We start from the raw sequence: 20,598 nt of genomic DNA on the forward strand, positions 1-20,598 counted from the left end.
TTTGTAATCTGCAGCTTGACCCAGACTCTATGTAAATTCAAGCGAGTATGAGAGAAGGTAAAACGGAGCGGGCAGAGTGGCTAAAAAGAAAGGGAAAAAAAGCGTAGAATATCGTAGGAAAGTAGACGATGAAACGATTTTCGAATCCTGGCACGTCCGCGTATTACCATCGATGGAGGCATCCGGCTCTCCTTTGGAAATAAACGTAACGATTCTATCTAAGATCGAGGGATCAATACGCGTCTCGATGAACCGTAAAACGACAAGTTCTCGAATCGTTTCTGGAATTATGCCCATGGACGGTGCAAGCGTTCGTGTCTTAATCCGGCTGGTCGAATTTCGGAAAATCAACCAGGGGAAGGAGGATTGAACAATAGAAAACTTGCATGAACACCACTGGTTTCATAGGAAAGTTTGCTACTTTTAAGGTTGGATGAAACACACCACGGATAATATCCTATTTCGGGAGAATACGTAATCAGTTTCTTCTTCCGCTACATTCGCTCTTCCGTGGTGCAATGACGTTTGGCGAGCACGATGACCTGTTCCGGGAAATGAGACTGGCTCTTTTGTGATGGTCTTGCGCATAGGTTGAAGGAAGATGTGGTGGATATTTAGTAGCGTGTGAAAGTGTATGTTCATCAAGTTCATGGAAAGAGAGTTAGGAAAAGAAATGAGAAATGAGTTGAAATGTTTAGGAGATTGCGAATTGGATAATGTTTAAGGCAGAACTTATGTTGTGATTGGTATTTCGTAAAATTGAAACAATTAAAAGGAAATTTCATTGAAATCTCTTTGTTAAATCCAACATAATATATCCAAGTATAAGAAATATTCTAAGGTACTGAAGTATTAATGCTTCTTTATAACTTAAACAGAATTAGAACATAGGAATCAGTAAACTATAAACTATACTAATTCTTACTATTTAAACAGAAAAGAACTCAATTGAAATTGCTGTAAAATCCTTCAAAATCCACTTCTAAATCCACCTTTCAAATATATTGATTAACCTTCTCACGCTAATACTCCATGTTGAAAAGCAAGGAACGGAACACAATGACAAGAAGATTCGATCGAACGAGCAGCAGTGGCTAGCATTTTTCTACTGAAGGTTTGCGAAACATTCGAAGAGACGTGTCATCGATTTCGCGTGTTGTCACGGCACACGAATTATCGTTGCGTGATAGAAACTCGACGAACGGTGGCCATAAGCCTGCTGATATTATCTGTCAGTTCGTCGTTCTCCCGTAAAAAGGATGCCGGATTTGGTGTCCACGGGTAGAATCTAATCTGAGTAGCACGCATTAGCATCGGAATTAACGAGACCTTCCTTTTGATCCCGCTTACTTGCACGCTCTTTGTCCCGTGACAATTGCGGCTTTATCCTTGTGCTATCTCTAGGAAATCGTAATCGCGAACGCAAAGATCAAATGTTAGTTTCGAAGATGCTTCTCCATGCAATCGGGTCAGAAACTGAGTGTCTGAGAAACTTGTTAATCAGATCGCCCTTTAACTAGGAACTTTTATAATCACGGAATTAAAAATTAAAAAAGATGGATCAATGTTAATTAGGTTGATTTTAAATCCTTGCCAATGTAAATATAGTATAATTTATTCTTAAAAGAAATCCATCTTTAGAAATAAAATAACACGTACGTAACGTACAATATATATATTAAAATGATAGAAAAAAGTAGGGGATTCTTAAATAAAAAAATTATATACAAAAGATTGGCGATCTAAGTGGTGAGTTAACTAGTTTTCTATGGTTAATAGGTAAATCCCTTCGAAATATATCTTCTTTTTACTACTAAATGCAGGAATGTAATTATATAAACTGTATTGCTCCCAAATTTGAGAAAGAAATAAATTAAATATGATTCTTAAAGTATGCAATTCCATTTATAATGATATTCTATGTTTCAAGAGATCTCAGTCATGGTGGAAAAATTTTAACAGCTCAGCAGTTATTGTAAAAATTTTACGTTATACTCTATGAAAATTTTATCTTTGGATTTCCCTAATTTAGAAATGTTCAGAATTTTTGTAATATTGTACATCCATGGAATTAATTGAGTACGAGCTTTAGAAACATTATATTCGTAAAATATATGAAGTTTAAGAACTTGGCTTCTTATAATTCTCACTGAGAGGAATAAAGGATGCTTCATCAATATAGGTCATGAAATGCTCGTGACGTAAAGTCTACTTTTGTATTTACGAGAATTTGATGTAACAAGTGAGTCTCTTCGCAATGCATTGAATGCAAACAAAAGAATCGGTTTGGATTTCTTTCTGCGGAATACTTAAAGACTTTATTCTATTTATCAACGACAGAAATAGACAGATAGTCGTACAATACGGGGCATGAAAGAAATACTTGAAAATGTACGTCGCTCTACGATCCGCAGATGTCAGTTTTGTATTGAATGGGATAGCTAGCTTGTCAAATATCTCTTGAAAATGTGAAACTAAATTCTCAGGCTTCGTGTCGATAGAATGGATTTTAAGAGTCATGTTGAGTAAATATTTTGTATTCCCCTTAAGAAATACTCCATACAGGTAAGATTAAAATCCTGGTCCCATTTTTACCTATTTTTGATAAAAATTTAAAACTTTGAAATTAAAAAATTAAAAATTTCATAAAATTAATAAATTATTTTACTTTATATACGATTTGTATAATATGTAGGGCTTAGTAAAATAAATATTTTAAGAAAAAGACAATTTTTGCAATATCACTAAAAATTCTGATTATATATCACAAATCATAAAGAATGTACGTTTAATATACATTCTCTAATTAACTTCCAAACGTAATTTGTAACTTACCACTATACAGAAATGTTTAGGCAGTAATTAATTCATATGAAAAGCTTTTTATCTATTCTAAATGGAGTCATTTTGACATAACCAAATATGTACTCGAATAATTATCTGCTTCCAAAACCTAAACGTTAGCAGTTAGAAAGTTTGTTTTACTAGTGCTTAATTTGTGTTCACAAATTCGGCAAATTAATTTAGTTTCCAGTTATACTGTATAGTATAAGCAGCAACTATTACTAATCTAACTCGATGTTCGCGCTCATTATCTACTTTATTTTTCAATAATTTGAATACGAAGACTTTTTAAATTCAAAAATCATTCCTTTTATTGTACATTTTGTCACGTAAAATTACAATTCTGCATTGTACTTCAGAGATTTGTCATGAAAGCGTGTCATGTAACCATAAATTGGAAATGAAATCTGGTTTGAAATTGTCCATATAGGTAAAAGAACACAAATGATACTAATGAATAATAGATGATGCAGTGAAAAGTGTAAAACATCCAATGTGTCACCGATGAATATAGATACAATCAATATATTGTATATCTTGACATTAGTAATAAATAATATTGTTACAAGCTGTCCAAACCATGACGGCTCCAATATGAATGTTTTGTATAGCTGTCAGCGGTTTAACTGACGGTTATAAACAAGTCAGAGGAAGAAAATGAACAAGTATGCAATGTATGAATCAACTTCAGCTAATAAAACGAAATTTCTCTCTTGTAATGTTATTGATCGAAACACAACTAAAATAATTATGTTTATGATTGCCATTTCAACGACTTTATCGGATTCATCTTAATTAAAAAACAAACACTTATACTTGCAAAAAGATCCGAAAGATTAACGTTAGGGCCACCAGATTAATTAAAATAATGTCTCAGATATTTTAGCTTAACAATTAGTGAAATGTGAAGAGTTAGTCACTATGAAGTAATACTTAATATTTTGTACAAAATAATATTACTTTTAACGTTTAAGCTTCTGGAATTCAATTTCAATGTTTTTTCCTCGTTTTACTACGATATCGGAAAACTTGAAATGCCAACATACCTAGTTCGTTACCTTTATAAATGGTTACAAACATTTATTAAATTTCATATATTCTTCCAAAATAAAGCAGGAACTTTTTGAACGATGTCGAAAAGACATCGATGTATTTAAATAATAGATGGTTGGTAAGTATCGAAAATTGGAAATTTGCCTAGCAGCGCATCATTTCATGTCACGTGCATCTCTCAATGGGCCATCCGATATCTCTATTATTTTCTGTTTAAATTAGTTTTCAAATTGTCGAACACAACGCGCCAGATGTTGTTGTCAATATCATCGATAACTCTTTTAATTTCGACATTCGACGTTCGAAGTAATTGGCAATGAAATGTTCCATGTCGCTATGTTACAGAATTTTATTAAATTAAGCTTGATTATTTGAATTGCTGACAATTCAACAAGGCTAATTTAAAAATTCTAATTTTTAATAGAAACTTTTAATTTGGACATCATCTGTCTATGTCTGTTATTTTTTTAAATTTAATGTTATTATTATTACCATTATCTATATAACGCAACTATTTTACAAGTGATCCTTAATCGAAATGAAAGTGATTTTAAGTTTTTCCTTTCAATTTTTTCATCGGTTTTAGGCTTATTATTTGTGTAACATAACAGAGACATGAAGTATTTGTTATACTACAAACTTTTTTTAATAATCCTTTAAACGAACAAAGCAATTCACATATTCAGGTTAAAAAAAAAAATGATATAAATATTGATTTAGACTTATGAAGGTCGTAATTTGTATCTTGCATTAAAGTCTTGTAGTCATTGTTCTGTCATAAATACTATTTACTTATTTCTTATGCATTGCATATGTTACAAAGTAGATTTATACAAAGCGAACGCGAAATTTAAAGCACCAGGCAACAATAGCTTGGAAGAACTTAGAAATAGCTTAGATCAGTCTTTAGAGTTAGATGAGTTTTGAGCTCCAGTGACCGAACTTCGTGAGCTCTTGTGACTTCGTACTTTGGAACTATTCGTGTAGTTCTGAGCGTTCGAAGTTTTGAAGTTGCAATTCCGTAAACCCTGCAATTCGACCGACTTGTTTCAATTATGTCCAAATTTTGAGACTATTACATTGACTTATACAAAAGACTGAAAGCAAAAGATACGTATTAATATTTTTAAATTTTCACTATCTTTAATCACTATTTTTTTCAAGTTTTTGTTTTGATTTTCCCAAAGGTTACGCCAATGTCTTCATAACAAACCACCAAACATAATAAGTATTATTAACTATTAATTTTCTACCTTGCGTCGTATTATATCTTTCTATAGTACAATACTTCAACCATTCAGCCTCATATTTTTCGTTACTTCATTACACTGTTACACAACTAATAAAACTTACTCATACCTCCCATTTATTTTTTCCTCACGTTCAAAAAATTCATGGAGCAAGGAAGATCGCGAAACTTGGTTCGATACTTCATAGAACAGAATCGTTTCCCAGATTCCGGCGGAAAAACCCGTAAACATAACACTTGAACTATTGCCCGCGGCGCTATCGGAATTCAATAGTATCCCATGCACCCCACGGAGTATCGAGAAAGAAGTGTTTCGATCGTCGGCAGTTATATAAATAGTGTCCGTGTAAATTGAGAAACAATCTCAATCGTCGTGATTTCTTCACTGTCGTGGAGAAACCGTGTCTGTAAACTAGTCAGGTGAGACAAAGCGACCGGTCACACGGTTTACGTGCGTTGCATCGAATTGTCCTCGGTATCCAGGGAAATATCCGAAGAACGAACGACTAACAAACAGGTCACGGCTAGAATTTTAAAGCGACGATAATTGCGTCGTTGATGAAGGAATATCATGGGTTCGCGGCTCCAAAGCGCTGTTGAAGCGCGTGCACCTGAAGCGACGCCATAATTAGCGGTCAAACCTGTCATGGCGACCAAGTTGCGTGCAAATAATTGAACTAACGTTGCGTACGGTCATCTAATATTCCGTTGACTGGACCGGAATAACACGCAGTATTTGTACCAGGGACTGTCATTAGCGAAATAAACTTTCGTTTGAATAATTGTTCAAATAAAATTATTACTTTACTTGTTATTCTACTTTGTTAGTAAAAATCTTATCTATAATGTGGCAATCATTAGGAAACTTGTAGTTTTATTATTTTCATGTATGCCGTTCCTGTTCGTCTTTGTTCAATTAAAAATATTTACTAGTCATCATTTCGTGACAGTTTGTGGAACATAATATTATTTTAAAGGTAAAAATACCGAGTCTATAAAAACTATTTCAATGTATTTTATATTGAAAATGAGAAATGCTAAATAGGATATTCTAATTAAAATTCGCTTTGTCACATTATCTTGAATAACGCTATTTGAATAATAATGTTTCTGAAACATAAAACCTTTGTTATTCTATTTGACGTAATTATTTGATCTTTTTACTCGTCATTTTCATTTTAAATAAAAGATGTTAAATTCTGATTTTTACATTGAGTACTGAAATAGTTCACCGTTAATCATATTGGATGAGACGATGCTGGTGTAATTTTAAAAAGATTATTCTAGGGCGAATATAAATTATTTGATTTCTTCTGGCACCAATATTATTTTTGGAGTTGTGTCCTTAAAACATTCGATATCAATTTACTACTGATCAGAGTTTATTTTTGAAAGGGGACATTTATTAAAAACACAGTTTTCATCTGTAAATTGTGGAGCTTTTTTTATTTTACTAATTTAAATTTGCACAAGTAAGAAATATTGGGCATATTTACAAGTTCTATTTAAGTTATAATCGAATTGACGGTGTTTCTGTTTACTTGGCGGTAGTAGCTTATTTATGAATGAATAAAAAACTGAATATTTTAGGGAAGTAATATGTAGTTGTTTCCTGAAAAATGTTTATAAACAACTGCTTCCTTTGTTCCTTAAACGGATAAACTTTTAATGATTAAATGATTCACTTTAACAGAAGCAACAGGCGTTCTAAATACGTTAAATATTAATAGCACAACGGCTGGAAGTTGTAGAGGAAAAGAATAAAAAATTTTGAAATCCTGCTCGACATACTACAATTTTAATAAAATATCCATCATATCTTTTGAAACAAAATATGCCCATATCGCAAAACAATTGCATTTAATCAAATCATGAAATTGTGAATCTCGTAAAAGAAAGGTGGGTTTTTCATTACTTAACAACAACAATCATTTTTTGTAATATGAATTCGAATACATTATTTTTTAAGAGATCGAGGAATCGAACAAGGATTGTTTCTGCTATAAAACCTTCGATTATTATACTCCAGAAATAAAAGGATTCGGTCTACATTTAATCGATGTCCAATCTCTCTATTTGTCGGGATAATCGTCGTTATCCCTCGCAAATGAAAATAAGGGAATTTTGTTGGGAACAGGTTAGCCCTATCACATACCTCGTTAAACCGGAAACACTCTCATCCAGCCGAGTTAAGACAATTGGTCGTTTATCGTTTGGTACGATCCTCCGACGCTTCCGCAAAGCTGATCCTTCTAAATTATTTTATCGCCGGCCGGCCCCGTTGGAAATTCTGTTGTTCAATGTTCTCGTGGCTTCGCTTAATTCCTCGATAACGGAAGAAGCATTGAGTTCGTTCGCGGAATAACAATGGGCATCGCCAGTGAATCCGGGCGAGGGCACGTTTAGCGGTTCAATTACTTCGAGAGCTCGATTCCGCGACGAAAAATTGTCCCCTCGAGGAACGGGAAAACGCTGTCGAAATTCAGCTGAAACCGGTAAACGATGAGCCGGAAACTTAGCGACGATCTGATCACAGTGATTCTCATCGATCACGCGGATTTAATGTACGATAGTGCTGCACCCTTGAAAAATGGGATACATTAATGAGCAGAGTGAAAAACGTTTTGTACCATTCCTTTTCTCTCTTTTTTACGGGTTTATTCCTCGTTCCTTCGTTTCTTGGTTATTTTAATGTTTTTTCGTTTTTTCTTTTTTTTTTTTAGATTAATACCATTAATGAATTTTGTCTTCATTTAGGTAATAGAATTTATATGTTGTAGAATATGTTTTTATCTGAAAATGTACAGTGGTATTTATTCGCTTAATTTGTTTGTTTCTCACTTATTTTATCCCTAATTTTTATTGAGTTTGAAGTGTTGAATAAAGTAACACTTGGAGGTTTCCAATAGCTGTAACTACTAATAATTAAATACCTTAATGTTCATTTTAAATGTTTTAACACCAATATGAACTGGTTCTTTTAAAATTTCGATCTACCCAAGATCTAAACTGATGCATTATGAATACCATTATGTGTACTTGTTAGTTACAAAGTATTTCATAGATCCATAAACAATATTTCATACGTTCATTATTCTTTCTAATGATTTGTAATAATATCACAGTTAATAGATATTATTATCAGGAAATATGTAAATATTTAATGCATTTATTTCGTTCAACATAGAATAATACAGGGTTTAGTGTAATACCGAGAAATTAGGTGTAAGACGTTAGAGTCAAGGTGAAATATATAATTAATTCCCCGTTAGTCGTGTCATATGTGGCCTGATTAGGTAGTAGAAAATCAGTTTCGGGTTAGATCATTAAGACTAGATTAGGTGCACGATAATTACTTGATGTGCAAGTAGATTAAAGCTATGTACTATATGTAAGTAGTACATCTAATTAAATCTATCAATAGAACATTGCTTGATTCCAACAATTTCTTGCATATCCGATAGAAATGCAGTTTTCTGGAATATTATACACAAAATTATCAATTCGCTAAAAAATTTCAAAGCCTTCTTTTCTTCCTGATCTACATATCAAATTGAAAATGATGATACTAAAAAGTATTAAATCGAGAATACCAGATTTTAAAAAGCTTAACTTGAAGACTTTTTGTATCTTTGCCAAAAGTTGAAAAAATGATACTGTAATAAAGTTTCTGTCAGGATCAAACGTTATCAAATCGTGTTAAATGTAAAGTCCAGCTACTGTGTGAAAAGAAATTTAGTGTGACTCTTTATAGCAAGTGACTGAAAATGTCAAGTGTTACAAATGCTACAAGGGACTGAGTACTTGAGATTACGACGAGAAAAAAGGGTGTAGGGTCATCCAAGGTTTTGGGCAGACGTGACTGAATTTGTCACGGGAATGTCTACGTAGTTTGTCTGGATTGAGTGTAAACGACAGAGTATAAAGTAGAGGTAAGAGAGAGCTTACAGTTGTAACTGCTTAGTAGAATTTGTTCAATGTAATTCAGTGCAAAAATTATTTTCTATTGCAAAGTTATTGTATTTTGCCAAATTATAGTATATCACTATGCAAATTTTTTTTTCAAGATTATAATAATTATTTTAAAATGACAATTTTTAATCACAGTAAAAAGTATCTGAATCAACAGAGCTTTGTCACCATATGAGTTTGTTGATTTCAGTTTTGTAAAAATTTAATTACTTTCTTTTTCTTACATAATAGTTAGGTCTTAGAAAGCAAAGTCTCTGCCCCGAAAAGAGGAAGGTAGACTTAAATCTATAACACAGAATAAATCTATCGGGTGCATTTTTTAAAGTTTTAAGCCACATTTGCCGCAAAAAGTAACAAGTCAATAGTATTTCATTAAACTGTATAATTAAGAACTTCACATTCCTATCACATCACAGATAATCATGAAACAAAATTTCTACAATTCATTACACGCTACAACTAATCAGCCTATAATTACAATAATCTTATCAAATCTTCAACCCTCTTATCCAAATTCCATCAAACGTAACTCACACACTCAGTTTAAACTCATCTCTCATGCGATTCACATGCTGAAATGTTTAGGGATCCATCGCAACGATTCACACATACATAAATCGACTTGCTTCGGGTTGACGAAACGTAATCTCGTCGTAGGTGGAACGTGGAACGGGGGAAGGTTGACGGATGAAGTGGTGATAACAGAGGAGTTGATCAACCATAAGTTTCGTGAGGACAGAAGGCTGGAAATGCGTGAGCGGAGCCATGTGACAGAGATTCGCGGCCTGGCAGTGTATCGTCGACTCAAATCAGATTAATTAGTGAATATACTGACTAACGGAGGTAGGCACGAAGGCCCTCTTTGATAAGGTCCCCGTGTCGAGAGGTCGAGTGTCGCTCCTTGAATGATTACGATACGAGGGTGGGAAAGGCTATACTAGACAGGCCGAACACTTCACGAATCTGATGGCATTAAACGAGCCAGCTCATGCCCTATACAAGGGCGGAGGCTTTGATCCTAATCCGGTGAAGCTTCTAAGCTGTCGTCGATCTAATCGAGTTCAGTCGGCCGAGGGATTCGTCGAGTATCGATGCCTCGAAATTCATATTGACTTGTTGTTCGATTGTCGTACAGTCCCTGGCACGGTATAGTTAGATTGGTTCTGGCTAGCTCTCGTATGATAATATAGTGACTAGCAATATTGGTGAATTGATAAGTGGTAATGATTTTAAGTTAAAAATTTCTTTTGCACAAATTATTTGTATAATTTTGTAATGTTACGTCTAGTAGGACAGTCAGACTGTAATTTATGTAATTCATTTAGATTTATTATTACTGAATTTATTATTGCCATGTCAAAGAATTTATTTCTATCAGTAGCTTGTAACTTATGACTTGTAAATTTTCTCATACAAAAATTTATTTCATATAAAATAAAACGAAAATGAAGGGGTCAAAGGAAGGATAAATCGAAAAGATATAGAACTTGTAAAAAGTTGCAATGCAATTTCTGCTTTTTCTGAAGAACTGCTTGTTCTGAGTTTATTCGCTTCTCCATTTTACCACAGATTCTAGTAAAATGTGAGAAGTTTGATTGACCTCTGGCTTTTGAGATAGTAACGAACTGTATGAATTAATGCGTTCCGTTAAACGTTTCAGATGATCATTTTTATTGAAGAAATTTTAAAATAAAGTAAAATCTTTTAAATGATTTCTCTCCCCCCGTTATACAGAAGAAAATTGTATACTTTATTTTGTATACTGTATTTTAGTCATCACAAAAACTGAAGTGTGTTAAAGTTATTGTGTTAAGGTTAAGTTGTGTTAAAATTATTATAATCATGTACCTTCTTGTGATAATATCGTAATAAGATTTCTCTTAATTTTATCAGAGTCTAAAAAGCTGGAAGTTTAAGTACAATTCCTTTCCTTTCACTGAAAGATTAGAAAGACATGCGACGGAAATGTTTTTCTTCCAGGAAAATCATCAAAGAAACATTAAAGTCGCTTTCGTTCTTTCAAGGAATAACGATAATACCTCTTTGATGTGCGCTTGTAGATAATGTAAGAAGCGAGATTTAACGACAAAGGAGGAGTACAACGTTCTTAAGCTCGACTCTGATGATATTTTATTTAAAATTGAAACATTAGTAATCGAAAAGAAATTGACAGCTCTCGGAAATATTGTAAACATATAATTGAATATGAAATAAAGTGACAATGAATTCACAAATAAACTTTGGAACTAAAAATGAAATTGGCAATATTAATTATTTAAAATTATGTTATTGTATTTTTGAACATATATTAAAGCATTTTATTAATATTGACAACGGAGAAAGCGTACTGTGTCTGTGATATAAGAGATCAAAACATATCCTGTTTTTCCAATATGATAATCTTGATTAAATTCTTATATCTTTTATGTATTTGTATAAGTATCATCCTTTCTTACAGCTGTATTTATATCTCCTTTCTTCCTCTTTCTCTCACTTTACAGAAAATTTATATCTTTTTTACAATTCAATCCTAATATCTCACTTTTGTATTCCCTGCAAAAGGAACTAATAGATTAGAATATTTCAATGTCGTCCTTTATTCGTCAATTATCGAGATATAAACTCAGGGTTAAAGTTATTTCGAAACAAGTGAACGAAAGTAGCACGTCTTAGAGAGAAGTTTATTTGTTAAAATCCGATTGAACATTACGATAATAACTTTTTATAACAACACGAGCAACGTCAAAGTTTAAAAATCTGGCAGCTTTTAAACTTAACTTCAACTTAAAAGCTCGAAAAATTTGCGACGTAAACTAAACACCGCTATAGTAAAACTCTAATTTACATGTTTCTGCATATTACGTGCACTCTGTATATTTTTACGCTATTAAATTTTCCATAAATACACGAACATGTACTATCCAAACGATGATCTCGATCCTCACACTTCAATCTCTACGCCATAAATCCCTCTTCCAAAAATATCTGCTCACTTGCCAGATAGCGTCGATAAAAATCACATCAAGGTCGCCTCTGCGGCACTAAAAAAAAGTTCCACCTCGGAAAACTGAACGACTTCCTCTGAAACGAATGGTTCCCACTTTTCCTTAGGCAAGTTATACACAGGCAACGAAAATTATGTCAACGTCGTCACGTCGTTTGAGCGTTGTACCCAAGGACAGGTGATAGGTACCGCAACGATAACCTATAAGATCCTAAGAATACGGTTGAAACGGTGGGCCGGGCTAATTAACATCGGAATGGGCAGGGAAGAGCGGATGGCGGGTGCGTTTTCATTGCGCTAGCAATAAATTCAGGAAGCAGATAAGCGTTATCGTGGTCTTTCGCCAGCACCTATCTACAGGAGAACGGGTTTCCCTATCCTCGACCGGGTAGGCAACAACGAGCAACACACAGTGGTCTGGTGATAGATGACTCATCGATCAGCGTGTTCACAATGCCGACGATCGATGAGATCGAACCGGGGAAAAACGTCAATTTGCACCGAGACGTCAATGCTTATGGCTCGGCATAACTTGTAACCGATCACCGACTGTCCAGGTTATGTATTTAAAAGCTTACCAGCCGATCGATAACGGATGATTGATTTAGTGCACCTTACAATACAATGGCAGATCCCCGCGAGTGAAAATGTAAATCGTTAATCGAAAAATAACTAACTTTTGTTTCACCATCGAGGCTTTCATTTTGGAATTAATGTAAGCTTTTGGTATTCGTTAAGTGAGATGAATGGTATTATAAAGTGGAATCGCTGGAGTGGTCATTTTAAAGATTGCTTTAATGCATATTAATGTAGTATTTAATGTTCGAACTTCTTGTAGACTAATGTATTAATAATTATATGAACGATGCAAAAAGGTTGAAGAAAGTTAGAATTATAATTAATCATTACATAGGATGATTTACATCATGTAGGTTAGTGGCTCTGAACTACCTGTATTTAATCCAGAAAAAATTCAAATTGGTATTTGCAATGATTTCAGAGAGAACAGTTTGTAACACTCTTTGCTGTAGGTATAATAAAACTTCATATAATAAACAATAGGTTTCTAAGTAGATTGTTTAAAATAAAAATTTTGAATGCAAGAAATATAATATTTCATAATTTGCATAAAATTATACTTTATTTTTCTTTATTGCTTTTAGATCTTTTAAATTTTTAATTAGACTATAAGTATGATATAAATTAAGTTGAGAAAATTAGAAGTGGGTGAAGTTAAAAAGAAGTTTATGAAATTCATGTTTTTACAAATGCGTACCTGGAGGACGAATCACGGACATGATAATTTCCTTCTTTATAAATTTGCGTTAAAAGATACTTCATTCCTTAAATAATTTATTAACAAAAATAATAATATAATAATACGTGTGTTACAAGTTTCCATAAATTTCTATTTTCCGGTTGATTCAATAATAACAAAAAAAAAAAAAAAATTTCACCTGCTTTAATTAGAAAGGGACTGGAACGCGCCCAGTTCTTGGAATATTCGTTTTGCAATCATTTCGTTTGTTCGACACACGACACGCTTTCGTGTCACCGATATAACTTCGTTCCTATTTACTTTATAGCTAAGTTTTGATCCCGCGCGAAAGTATACCTTGCTCCTTTCATCGATTGTAGAAAAAAGTTAGTGGATCGTGAAACACGCAAAACGGTGGCACTGTCGTAAATAAAATATCGATTTGGGTTTACGCGATGCCGAGTGTGAAGGGATCTGCCGTAACATAAACGCAAGAAAAAAAAAAAGAGAGAAAGAATGAAAAAATAAGCAAGGGGACAGGTATAAAAATTTGTAACGTAGACACGTATAATAAAATCCTATGAATTGCGGGTTTTCAAATATACATATAGAGTTGAACGTTTATTTATTGTCCACCACTCGCGTATTTTATATTCAAAGAACGTAACCTCGAATCGTTTGTTTGTGAAATATTCAGATTTAGTATATAATTTTGTTACGTTCTACAAAATGCACTACCCAATATGTGAAATCACTTAGTGTCTCACAGAATTTTAGAATTTAAAAGAATTTCAGGTGTTCCAGAGAATCTGAGAATTTAAAAAAAATCCATGTGTTCCACAGAACGGAAGAATTTATAGAAAAAAATCAACTTAGGATTCAATTATCTCCCAGAAAATTTTTCAATCAAGATTCTATCGAAACGAAGGAAATTACTACTACTGGTATTTGCACTACAGATTTCGGATTAATGAAAAATTCGCTGGAAGCCCGATAGATTCGTAAAAAATATAAAGATAAATGCTGAGCCGAAAAAATGAAACCTACATACTTCTTTCCCGTTTCATACATATCCAAATAGATGATACGAATATAGATTTCTACAAACGAGGTTAGAGATAATGCTAATGACTATAGTAAAATAAGTATGTTGGTCAGACATTCTTTCACAAATGGAATTCGCATCGCGTGCTATCGATCCTTTGATATGTGTATCATGTGAAAAGTCGATGGTATCAATCGAGATAAACAAGTTTCATTGCCAACATCTATGTGATAAGAGCCTTCATGTAACTTAAGGATTTGATAACTATCTATCAGATATTCCAGTCATTTATGAACGTGCCTCGGAGATCTGTTAAGTACGTAATTTCCGTCCCATCAGAGGAATGATCGTAGCTTATATACTCCAATCTTTCTTTAATGACAAACTGTTTTTTACACGCCACTATAATGCTTGTAGCATAATTAAGTTCATAATTTTATGAGTATCTTCTTTAATCCTATTATAAATCAAAGTAGAATTTAAGCACGTAATTTCAGAAATAACAGTGGCTCACAAATATGTTTTATTCTTTCTTTATCCACCAAACTATCTTTTACACGCCACTAATTCTATTGTAATTAAGTTTTTAATTTTATCAGTACTTGGCCTACTATTAGATTAAAGTAAAATTAAGTTATCCACTGATGGTATTCGATAAAAACTTGCAAACAAAGGATTTATTGGTATTGTGCTACTTATCATATTGTATATGTATCTACAAATAAATAAGGTTGTTATAGATTGTTATAATGCAAATAATAAGTTTTTTATTATTGTGTTACTTATCGTAATCTACTTACATATCCTACAGGCAAATATATTTCTTGTGTAAAATGCAAATAACAAATCATTTTGATAGTAAGTACAAGAAATTTAAAGCTTTTGTGAGAGATAAAAGTTAATTTCGAATGAAAGAAGGGTCTGAATAAATTTTAGATATGCATACATGTGGAGTTTTGCATATGACACGATTGCATATGATACAGGCATTTATTTTCGAAAAATAAAAAAAATTGAGTGGGCACATACAAAAGTTTTGCGTTTCACGCTTGTTAAACGTGTAAATTAAATTGATGGTTTTAAATTTGCTCATTTCTGATGATTATTTTATATTCAAATATTTCCCTCTATTATGTTAGGTTTAAAGAATTGGTATCTCTGTGTATCTGATTTCACGAAATACTATAAATAGTTACAGATTATTTTAATGATTAAATTTACATAGCATAACTATAATTTACTATAATTATAACTATAATATAATTTAAATTTTGTTTAAATTATTCATTGAATCTTGACTTTTTATAGTAAAAACAATAAACTGCATTCAGTTTGAAAATGAGTTGCAGGCTCAGTATCAATATCCTTCTGATTCAAAAATATCACTGGCAAGCATCATAAGGTTTAACTACGAACTACAGAAATAATAAAAAAAAAATACCTGAACGAATGAATAATTCGTACCTTCTTGAGAAATTCTCTACCAACTGCATGCAAACTCGTTGAGCCCATCAAACTTAAAGTATCAATCGATCAACAGAAACAACGTACTCTTAACCCATCAACGTTGAAAGTTGAACCAGCCAATTCAATCTGACGCTAATCACCGACTTTCTCAATCTTACGCTTTCTGGATAAAACACTAACGACAAATAAATTACTCGCCAACAAAGGAAAAAAGGAGGAAAAGGGAACATCACTAACTTCATTAATAGGAATTATAATAAAAATCACAACTTGAAACTCCGTTTCAACATTTCCCTACAAAAATTACTACAATCTATTTCACTAGAAAATTACAGTGTATTTTCCAGAGAACCTAATATCGAGGATCATGCGAAATTTTTCTAAATTTTTACAAGTTGAAGTAGGTAGCTAAAGTAATTAGTTCAGACCAAATTCAATGACAGCCACTTCGATTTATAGATATTCGCGTTTCTATGACAGAATTCGCAAGTTGTCAGCTAGCAAACCGGATTTGCCAATGAACAACAAGGGACTTCGATATTCATTAGTAAATTGCGCGCGAGAACGGGTGGAGTCGTAAGGCCGATCTAGGCGAGGCAAGGCAAGGCAAGGCGTGCTGCCAGCGCATTGATGAGAAGTTGTATCGTTCATGCTGAAGCAACATATTTTACGCGGGCTGCAGAGGCAAGATAGGTGAACGCTGACGGCGAATAAGTTAAAGTGCATCGCATGCGAGCCGTTAATTCATTTTACGAACAATTAAGGCTGAAGTCGTGATGGGTCAATCCTGAGTCCGGCTTATCCCGATCTCATTACGTCGAAAAATAGTACGAATTTGTGGGTTGCGTTTATTTTTTCTTCTTTGTACTCTTCTACCGGTTGAGACACGCGCCATCATTGTATCGTTAGTATTAGTAGTATTTGCACATTGTATAGATAAAAGTGGACGTTATTACTAAGTTTCTTAATTTGTGAATGTTCAGATAAAATGTAGGGAAGGGAAGTATGTGAGATGTTACATGTAGAGTTTCTGAAATTTTGTATGACAATATTTACAAAATTCTGTACATTATTATTATATTGTGCATATTTTATAATATCAGGATTTCTTGGATAATGTATAAATTTAGAAGAATATTTAAAAACTATAGGGTAAATCCAAGTAAATAGCAAACAACGTAATACAACTATTTTTATATGATAACTAAATATATCTATCCTTATGGTAAGTTGCCTTGAATTATTAATACTAAACTAAAGGAAGAATAGAAGAAGCAGATGAAGGGATCTTAATATACCTTTTCTCTTACTGATTCTAGAATTCCTGACACTAACAGATGAGTAGTGCCAGTCTAACGTATGATTTTTGCATTGTACTTTACTTTTGACGAGGTCTGACTAGAAATCTCATAGTCTTAGTCAAGACTTTAAATTTTAGAAATGAGTTAACCCATACTTTGCCTAAGCTTCTTATAAATTTATTAAGCTACTCTAAAATTGAATAAAATATTAATTGCGTCTGCAGAGATTCGAAATAGTGGTTCATCGGCATAGATTACTATTATTTCAGATGCATCGTAACTTCCACAGAGCTGATATCAATTGTTAGAAATACCGTAAATGTTTCGGACAAGTCAATAAAAGGCCGCTGTATTGCTTCGAAAAATTTTTGAGTTTAATATAACAAAGACAAATGATATCTTAACTTTCTTCCATACTACATTCTTCCACTCTAGGAAAAGTGGATCCTTCATGTTCAAGCCCAGTGTATGTACTATTCCAGAGTTCCAAAAATCTGGAAAGATTCTGCAATATCTATAAACGTCTCTGTTATCGTTCGCTAAGTCAAACATTTGAAACACTCTTCAAAAGAAATAGAAATTCAGAGAAATATCTAGCAGAATTCCAATTTCTTCTGGATCGCCAGTGACTTAGTTTGACAAGAGAAAGTTAAAATGTTATTGTAGTAACATCATTAGTATAATTAGCGTAGTATAAGTATTATATCATTATCGCATTATGGATATAGAATCCATCCAGAATTATGGATACGGATTGTAGAATCTTTGATACATTTATCTATTGTGATCAAATAATATAAAGAATTCACTCTTTTTATACTTTTTATTTTAATTATAGTAATATCTTGAATGCCAATTCATGAATTGAACATTGATTTCAGTATTAATTTCGATAATACTTTAGATTTACATATGGCTATAATTAATAATTAATAATTCGATAGCTTTGAAGGCGTTTCAGTCCTTTTAAACTCCATATACTTTGTTAATTCACATTTCATATCTAGTTATAGGAGACTTAAAGTTTGAATCAAGCTGTTTCAACTAATTTTTGAAGGGAAAACGAAAATACAAAATTCGCATTATCAGTAGCTGACACTTAAAATCAAAACGTAAGACGATTAAAAAGAAGGTTTCAGACAGTTCAATAACAGAATGAAATGAGAAATTGCTTTCTGGTCGTAAACTTCATGTAAATTGTGCGAGGGTGGGCAACGTTTTAATCAAGTTTCCACTTTGAAAATCGGTGGATCAGCCGACGCAGTGTTTACAAAATGCTTTTCAATTAATTTAACTTCCCGCTGAATTAAACGAGGCTGCGATATACATATATCCTTTGATTCGTATATCTATAATAAACTACCTATTATTTCAATTCAGACTCAAAACATTTAGAATGACATTATGTTTCATTTCAAAAATTATATTCAATTTTATATTTAATTACGAATTATTGTCTATTGAGAAAATCTTAGAACATACTGTACTAAGCAATGCAAAAAGAACAAATATATGATAAATTAAATTCCTAATTCTGGTAAAGAAGGTACGAACTGAAAGTGTTTATACAAATATTTATGAGCACAAATGAACAAGTGGAATTTAAATAAAAATTTTGTCCTCTCTCTAAATATTACATATAAGGAACAGCCTATTTTGGATATTTTGTATATCTTTGCACATTTAAATCCTCCATAAATGTACAAACGCCTACAGTTCACAAATAAACATATCATGGACTAGAAAGAACTTATCATGACGTAAGCAAAATATTACTACGAAGTAACCAGATTTATCACAAAGGAACCAAAGTATTTCCTGAAAGTTCAATTTCCTATTTTCTTTGTTAAATATGCAATTGAGTAAAACTTTTTGTTAATCTATTACTCGGTGAAATCACTGGAAAAATAATACAAATGCACATTTACTAAAAACAAAATAAATGCTGGAAATAATATCTATGATCTATATTTATCTATACAATTTCATTATAAATTTCTAATGTTTTATGAATACATATAGTAATATATCTTAGTATTGGATTATATGTAGATTTTTTTATTAAAATTTAGCTCTATACATTGTTTTCCCGAATAAAAGAATTTATTAATTATACTACTTTTCATCTGAGCCTCTCATTTATGTAATGTCTTGTCTATTACTACATCCTCGGTCGTTTTCAGAATACGTGAATATTATCAGTTAATAAAGAAAGTTCTAACATTATCACGGATTATCAGAGTGCCAAGTTCTAAATATTCACGTTCAGTATTCAGATTTCTCTTATTTCTCGGCTTTTGATAGGATTGCAGCTTCTGAACCTCATTCGCGTAAAAAATTCATTCACACAGAAACACGCGAAGAAGAGTTCATTCACCCCAAGTACCGCCATACAGAAACTGCCTAACCAATCAAAGCGAGGTACCATAAAATATGAGGAAACACACTATCGTTCGAGGAAACTAAATATTCTCAAAAAATCAAACATGCAAACTATACACAAGAAGAACCGCTTTTCAATAGCCAAAGAGATAATGCCTAGCGTGAATTATTTAGATTGTGTATTAAGTTTGTTCGCATTCCTCCACTTTAAATCTCCTTCTGTAAAAAACTTCCGATATATGTATATTTCTACATTTTTTAAATTATACAACGATCATTTATTAAAAATTTTTCAAATATTTAAACGATTAGTACATTCATATGTTAATAGATAATATAGCGATCATATACTTTAAGTTTGGCAAGAAAAAATATCAAAAACGAAGGCATGATTCGAATGAATATTAAATTTCTCGAAATAACAAAATTTATAAATTTACATATTAACAAAATTAATAAAGTTATTTGAGTCGCATCGGTGAGAAGGTATTATATACGAATTAATAAAATAAACAAGAAACTAATTTTCAAAAATAAAGTAATATACACATAACGCACGCTAATTATGAAAATTACGATTGAGCATATATATGTATTAACATTGTTTGAACGAACTGGTAGAAAATTATGGCCATCGAGTTATCAATGTACCTACGTACAGGGTATATTTCACAGTTTATCACGCCGCTAATAACGATTTGAATAATCTATTTCCAAATCTAGGTCGCTTAGACATTGTTCATAAACGATTTACAAGAAAAATTATACTTAACTTAACTCAAGTATCTTTCCGTTTCAACGGAACTATTTTTATCGTTTCGTTATCCATTGCAGTGTAATATAGCTAATGTATCTATGATACTCCTTAAAATATAACATAGAGAAACGAACGAACTTATTATACAACGTATATAATACAATATGTACAAAGTGGAAACATTTTCGTGGTGTTAAAACTGTCGTTTAATGAGTGAAACGGCGCCGTTCGTCCCGTAGGGATCTTTCGCGCGAGACCGCGTCGAA

The 20,598-nt window shown here is 32.4% G+C and overlaps 1 protein-coding gene across 4 annotated transcripts in view; it reads right to left on the reverse strand.

The window, feature by feature from the left end:
- LOC122570667 (lachesin-like) overlaps window positions 1-20,598 on the reverse strand; it is a 161,990-nt gene that overhangs the window by 95,967 nt on the left and 45,425 nt on the right. Inside the window, exon 1 of one of the 4 annotated variants that reach the window (XM_043733277.1) lies at window positions 5,257-5,514. The exons of 2 other annotated variants lie outside the window; for them this stretch is intronic. In XM_043733277.1, coding sequence (XP_043589212.1) covers window positions 5,257-5,263 — 7 coding nt within the window. In that variant the 5' untranslated portion in view covers window positions 5,264-5,514. Of the gene's footprint in view, window positions 1-5,250; window positions 5,515-20,598 lie in introns of those variants that run through there. One more of the 4 variants, XM_043733276.1, reaches the window with a different exon arrangement.

The sequence above is a fragment of the Bombus pyrosoma genome, linkage group LG9 (assembly GCF_014825855.1).
Source record: "Bombus pyrosoma isolate SC7728 linkage group LG9, ASM1482585v1, whole genome shotgun sequence".
Classification (NCBI taxonomy): Eukaryota; Metazoa; Arthropoda; class Insecta; order Hymenoptera; family Apidae; genus Bombus; species Bombus pyrosoma.